General features: G+C 40.8%; 1 protein-coding gene across 1 annotated transcript in view; it reads right to left on the reverse strand.

Annotated features, from left to right (window-relative positions):
• snta1 (syntrophin, alpha 1) overlaps positions 1 to 5,480 on the reverse strand; it is a 29,385-nt gene extending 23,905 nt beyond the window's left edge. Inside the window, exon 1 of the mRNA XM_070903096.1 lies at positions 5,198 to 5,480. Coding sequence (XP_070759197.1) covers positions 5,198 to 5,480 — 283 coding nt within the window. The remainder of the gene's footprint in view (positions 1 to 5,197) is intronic.
• Positions 5,481 to 7,323: the final 1,843 nt, after the last annotated feature.

Raw genomic sequence — 7,323 nt, forward strand, 5'->3', positions numbered from 1 at the left:
GCACTGTAGCGCACAGCTGCAGCTGTAGGTGGAAGTGGAGCTGTGACTGTCAGACAAGAACTAAATTAATACAATACTGAACACTGCTTAGCAGTGGGGGAGACCCTCATATACAGGTTTAGCCAGTGCCTAACACTGTAACACTGTGTTTCTGACTGTTCAGCATGGATGAACCTGCAGAGGGACCAAAAAGATATAAGCACACTATCAACTATATTATATATATCTATATTCCTAGGTCTAACCAATGGTTTATGTACTGGACGCCATGTTATCGGACTATTCCACCCTTACCTTTTTTATTTGAGATGTGCAAAACAAATTTAGCTTTTTTCACTTTTATTTTCTTGACTTTGAGTCTGTTGTTGTTGTTGTCACTGTGTCATAGGTAAAGCCCTTTGAATTACCATATATATATGAAATACATTGTAGAAATAAAGTTGCCTTGTGTTACCTTGTAGGAAACATTTTAAAAAGTCTGAGCTCTTATCCAATTTTTTTTAACAAATGGAGATTGTTGTGTTGGGTTTGTAGGGAGAGCCAAACTGTTTGGCTCTGTCGGTATAAGTGGTGTGTATTTAAAGCACCCTGAGCTCAATGTCCTTTGGTGACATTGTAACAAATTATCAATTTATGATTTAAAAATAAAAGACTGTCCTGTGCTAATGCAATCCCACAGACAGCTCTGTTGATGAGTCAGCACCAAGTGATCCAAAAACAAAGTCTAAATGTTTTTTTCCCCCCAAGAGCAATCAATCACACATTTTACATGGATGAGACTCAGTGACAGGACAACATGTACTTGAAGGTTATTACAAAGAGTTGTGTGGAAAGTTGCTGACTTGGCCACACACTGAAGACATGAAGCCCTTTTAGGAACAGATAAAGTAGATTATACAGGGACACATGCAATCACTACAATGCCATGCCAACTGTAGAAGCTTTTTGGAGGTATTGGTCTACCAGTAGGTCAGCAAAAGAAACACATTGCAAAAGAAGAGCTGCCACTTTCAAACATCACGTTTCAAATGAAATATGAGAAAAAAAAGTGACTACACGTGAATCTGATATAAAGTAATGACAGCTTGTTTCCCAACGAGTCATGCTGATATACACCTGAATGTCAGGTTAAATGGTCTGCTGCTCTCTGAGACCAGTGTCCTGCTCCAGCTGGTTTGAGGATTAAATTTGAATACCTTCCAGTCACAAGTTGCTTCTCTAACCTTCAGGTTACCTTTGCCCCCAATCTGTACCATATAAATTGTAGTGAATTACATTGCTCAATAATCTACTTTCAGTACATGAAGTCTCCATAGTGCTATTAGCAATACACAAACTGCGGACGTATGGTCTGAATCGTCTACATGAAGGCTTTAAAGCTTTAACACTAGACTTCCAGCAGTTATTGACTACCGGGTCTATTGGGAAGGATAGCTCCAATTCATTTGAAGTATTTATTGAACATTTATTGTACAGTAAATAATCAAACAACTGTTCCCTGATGTGCACTCATCTGGAGATTGAAACATTTAAAATGGAAAAAATGAATAAAAACTTAATTAAAACTACAGTACATACCATATTACGGCTTGGCTTGCTGATCCAACCACTCAATGAACTGAATTGAAAACTCACTGATGCATGGTAGATGTTGGGTCTTGCAGGATGTGGTCAGTGACCTTTCAGCTTCATTAAAACTGACATGCTAATATCTCATGTACTAAACCCATGTTAATAGAGTGCTCACCACAGCACTTCCCCCTTTACCAACTGCAATGCTATCTCCTTTTACCTGATGAATGGTGGAAATCTATGTAAATGGTTGGACAACAGAAGACAGCCTGGTCGTTTGAGTCAGCCAGGGGATGATGGAGACATCAAAGTCAGTCTTTAAGTGATGAGAGGATGACACTGGTGTCAAAATGACTTGGCATCTGCACCAAAATAATGTAGGCACATATAGATAGTAGATATTTGAATAAATGAAAAGACAAAATGGCTTGATATAAGATGTTTTTTTTCACCTTCATCTTTGACAACATTGGGGCAGCCAAAAGGAGGTGAGGGGCAACAGCAGTGACAAGTAACCTACTTTACATAGTAACTCTTTTCCACCTCTATATGTCCCTTCTATTTCTCTTCCTCCCTTCACATACTTACAGGTTTACTTCCAGTCTGAAATGCCTCTTAATGGCATGACTGCTGAATAAACATCCTTGACATATTGCAGGAAAAATACAGTCAATATTTCTGCCACTCCTACACAACCCTTAATCCTCCCATATTCCCTTCCCATCCCTACATTTCTTCCTCCAACTTTTCATGTCAAACACAGTTCAGTACCCTCCAGCTGGCAGCCTGTCACTCAGTTGACAGGGGGTTGGCGGTGGTGGAGGTGGGGTGGAGCCACTACATGACAGGTAAATGAATGGTACTGATACAACACTGACATGTACCTAATTAGGTAATTTTGTGCTAACAATGTGTTTGTTGTGATAATGCTCCCTTTCAAAGGATTCAGTATGATCAGCACTTAACAAACTTCATCAGCAGAGCTGCATGCAGTGCTAATGAACACTGGAGCAAACAGGAAAAAAGATTTAACTCAAAACTTCAAAATAATGTGGTTGCATATTCCTGATGAACGTGCACAGCCGCATAAGGAGAGAATACCTTTTTAATACTAGATCGGCTGCATAACACTGCACCTGTGCCTTGTTAACTGACAAAAAATATTGTCTATGTGCAAATCTGAGGAGGTCTGAGACAAAGGAGTTATGGTTTCATAATATTTGCCCTAAATATCCTACATTGATTTTAACGTGCACAACGTCCCGCCTAAGTGGGATATAACACATTGGTACAATTTAAACAGTGTCAGGGGAGCTATTAAATCAAAATAATGTTTTCTTGTGATATGCTTCACCAAACACAGTCACTGTGACTGACTCATTGTGGTAAAATGTCCCAAGCTCACATCTAAGTAGCTCAGGAAATAAAATGTGTTAGACCCAGGTCTGCAGAAGCAGACTTGACTCTGACCAGTGGGCCTGTCTAGAGACCTGGAGCCTCGCTTCCTAGCCTCTCCTCTTAAATTTAGACATGTGAGAGTAAAGGTTGACTGCCTCCATGCTTTCCTGCAAGCTGGGGTGGGCTCCCTAAAATTAACACTCGTGGAGTACTCCACTCCCAGCCACATAGCTTTCATCTTTGGCCAATGTCAACTGCCTGCTGTGGGATCCTCTCAGCTGTTCACAATGTGGTGTCAGCTAGCCCTCAACAACTTTTTCCCTGTTCTTTCATTTGCTTCGCCCAGTTTCTTTTTGACACTTTTCTTCTCTCATTCTTTTTCCCTTTCTTTTCATTTGACTTCTTTGGCTTGTTCCATGTCTGGATTCATCCATAGCATGCTCTTTGTGCCTTTGCCTTTCTCTTTTTATCCCTCTACTACACCCTTCTTCCTCCCTCTCTTCATCGCTGCCTTTGAACAACCAGCATCACAACAATGACAACCCAGCACGGTGCCAGCTATGATTTTGTTTTAATAACATGCTGTCTGATTTTCAAAGCTACCCATTTCCACAGAGATGGACATTACGTTTATGTCATTAAGGGCTGGCTCTGTTGTTGTTGGTGGTGTCAGCGTGGGGGGAACTAAAATTTGCATTTCACCAGCAGCTACATGCGACATGACAATGGAGTCCACAACCGTCAATCATATTGACCCGATCGATTATTTACCATTATTGTTGTGACAGTGCCTGAATCACAACCCACAGTAAGTGGCACAGAACACAACTTCACCATCATAACCCCAAACATGTCTAGTTTAAGCCAGGGAGATGGAACCACAGGAAGATTAAAATGAAATTGGTAACTAAATTGCAATAGCGATAAAAAGATGCAAAGGGTATCATAAAGGAAGCAAAGTAAATGATGTGGGCTTGAATGTACCTTGCTCAAACAGCCTACCAAATGTGAACTAAACAAACTTGGAAAACAATGTTGGTCACCTCCACGAAATAAAATCTAAATATTTCTCAGACTGCATTAACACTGCGCTATCCATTTGATCTTTTGTATTTACATAACTTCCCAATGCTCAACCCTCCTAGTGTTCTTTACATTGAGATCACTATTGAGATAATAGCCTGTTTCTGCAGGTTGAAGGAAAAGGCTGCACAGTACATAGCACAGGTATGTAAGCCTGGCTTGTAAGATATGGAGAGGTCACAACCTTTTCCTATTGAGAGGTTATAGGAGCAATGCGGGTGTAACTACTATCAGACAAGACAAAGCCAAAGTAGTTCATATTTTGTAGAAATATACAGTGATGGATTTACTCTTGTTTCTGTGACTTCACTTTCACCTGTATAGTACTTTATTATTATTTAATATAGTACTTTAGATATATGGCTCAAATTTAAAACAGAGGTATAATGATCAAATTCTAATCCAACAACTGCACACAGTTGATGTGTAATTGTTTGTCTTGGTTTATAACACGTTGGGACCCTGCTGGAAGTATTTTGTTCCTCATTTTAACGTTATCCTCTGGCTTTGGTGAGTCGACAACAACAAAAATGAGGGTTGGTATTAGAGTTAAATACATTTTCTCTTAAGACATTTAGCTACTTGTCTATGTGTTTTGAGGAAAGAAGCATCTGATTTTGTAATGTATCACGGAAATTGAGGATTTATTTATTTACCCAAAACGAGTACTACATATAACTTATATACATAACATAAGTTAACATGTGTTTTGCTCCGTTTCTTAACTTAACAAAGTTAGTTTGAGTTTTTTTATATAATACGTCACTTAGCTTAACGTTGCACGACAGAAGCTAATTTCATTCTCCGGTGACTCCGGGACACTGAAATGGTTCCCCGTTGAGGTGAGGCACGGCTTGAGATAATCACAGCTGTCATTTTCTCTCTGTGCGAACAACAGCCCTCAATGTCTTAAATGTGAGATAAAATGCGAATAAGAATTTGTCTACACTAAACCGCCCAAGACGAGTGGGACTTGTCAGTTTTAAGTTAGCTAAGTTACGTTAACTGACAAGTCGACGGTTGTGCTTTCGCCCTCGTTGACAGAAACTGCACTCAAACTCCTTGCTAAAACTTGTGATAACTGACATTGACTCTCCGTTTTTGAACTTAGCCGTTTAGATGTTCACTTCTTTAACTGCCTTACCTTTGATACTGATTCCGAGTCCTCCAACATCTTGCTTTGTAACTCGCACGGTGCGCTTCACGTTGGTGATGGTTTCCGGGACCGGGGACGAGCTAAGGTTCGGGGGGTCTCCGTTGATAGCACCGGCGGGACTCGGGTTGGGCTTCGCGGGCTCCTCGGCACCCTCCCCGGGGTTTACCGTCAGCGTGTCCTCGGTAAGTGTGGCCAACACCCGGATCCAGCGGTCCACGGTCACTCGAAGTTCCAGCAGTCCCGTTTTCTGCGCCTTCATCGCGGCAGCCATGTTCAACGCATTCCTGGAATAACTCTAGACGGGCTGGCAGTCCTGTAAAGAGATAGGGGGTGGAGGGATTGGGGTAGGGGGCACATACATACATACACACACACACACACAACCCCCCCCCCCCCCCCCCCGACTTTGTACCCCTCCAAAGAGGTTTATCCAGTAGTAAGAAGTAAAGTTAATTGAGGGTGATACGATTAGCAACGGTGTTGACACACACACTCAAAGTTCAAAGAGCTTCTTGTTGAGTCTCTCCATTAATGAACTGTGTGCGGTTGAGTCACACATAATTAAGTTTTGATACATTCATTTATTTATTTATTTCAAGTGCATTGAACCGCTCAGGCTCAGATCACAGATCTAATTTGCAATGTGCCCAACACACACAAAATCACTGCACTGATATATACAGACGCTCTGTCATGAAGGAAATAAAATCAATAGTGCTTCCCAGGCCAGAGATGCTGCTTCGCCTTTCCAGTGGATCAGCTCATATCAGGCATGAAATCCACAAATCGTCGTCAGTTTGAACTCTGCTGACAGAAAACATTCTCACAATGGATGTGATGTAAACAGCGGAGTAAAATAAATGTACCATGTTGCTGTATGGATGTCTCAGCTTAAAACAAAGAATAAATCTTTATTAGTTCTCGTTCAAAAACATAATTCACAAATAAAGAAAACTTTCAGTCTGATTTTGCCTTGAAAGAGCAGACGAAAATGACAGCAGCTCATAAGTACCATGCCAATTCTTTGCTGTGGCAACAACAGCTCCTTAGTTAAACTCCTTGTGGAAAATAAACCCTCCCAATCAATGCCCGACAAAATCGGACAAGCATGATGTTCTCTAAAGGGTGGTTAGCCCAAAGCTTCCCTCCGGTAGGCACTAAATGAGTTGGCTGCACAGAATATGAGCACTGACAAAGCTGAATCAATACTGGCTACAGACCAAAACCAAAGGACCTGATGTGCCTGGGACCAGGAACTCCTTAAGAGTGAAGAGAAAGATTTCAAGAGAAAACAAATGTAGTTATTGGCTAAGAAGTTTGCTATTGGTTGTCTTTGGGGCTACAGAGCTTTGGAGAAAAATGCACCAACCAGTGGGATCTCAGTTTCTATCTGCCTTGATTCTGATTATTTTCCGATTATTTTTGGTCCACAAGACTACATTTTGAATAACGAGAATCAATTATTGTTGATTTGCAGTAATTCATGCACAGTTAACTTTGTGCAAACATCTAGTTGTAACCTTTCAGTTTTTCTTTCAATAACCTACATTTCAAATAATATGGAAAACACTGAAAATGCTGTCTAATATGTGTTTGAAACTGATTTGTAATAAGCCATCATTTCAGCAGTAATTCGTTATGACCAAGTCATTTGGTCTTGATCTTGACTCCAGCTCAACATGGATAAGTCTTGCACTGTCTTGGTGACTCAGCAGAGGTGCACTTAATTGCGCAGAGTCGACATTAAGAACATGCGTGAGTCACTGGCACACGCTGATGAAGCAGTCCACATTTCCTATGCTCTACTGCATCTGCAAGTAATCTTCCAGCCCTTCAGCTGTGTGTGTGGCAGCCTGTGTTGCATCTGCTTCACAACAGGTGAAATAGCAAAGAAGTTCCAGCACCCAATTTTAGAAAACACTCTTCTGGGTGGGTTGGCGAGGGTCAGTTGCTCTCTCAATGAAAATATGTGACTGAAAATTTCTCTCAACACATACAGACGGTTTAAAGATGCTCATCTGTTGCTAAAATCTTATGACATAAAAGCCGCTAAGCAGATAGACTACCCCTACGTAAATTGCTGAATTAATGTATAATTGGTTAATATTTACTTT

Source organism: Enoplosus armatus, chromosome 3 (genome assembly GCF_043641665.1).
Source record: "Enoplosus armatus isolate fEnoArm2 chromosome 3, fEnoArm2.hap1, whole genome shotgun sequence".
NCBI classification, from domain to species: Eukaryota; Metazoa; Chordata; class Actinopteri; order Centrarchiformes; family Enoplosidae; genus Enoplosus; species Enoplosus armatus.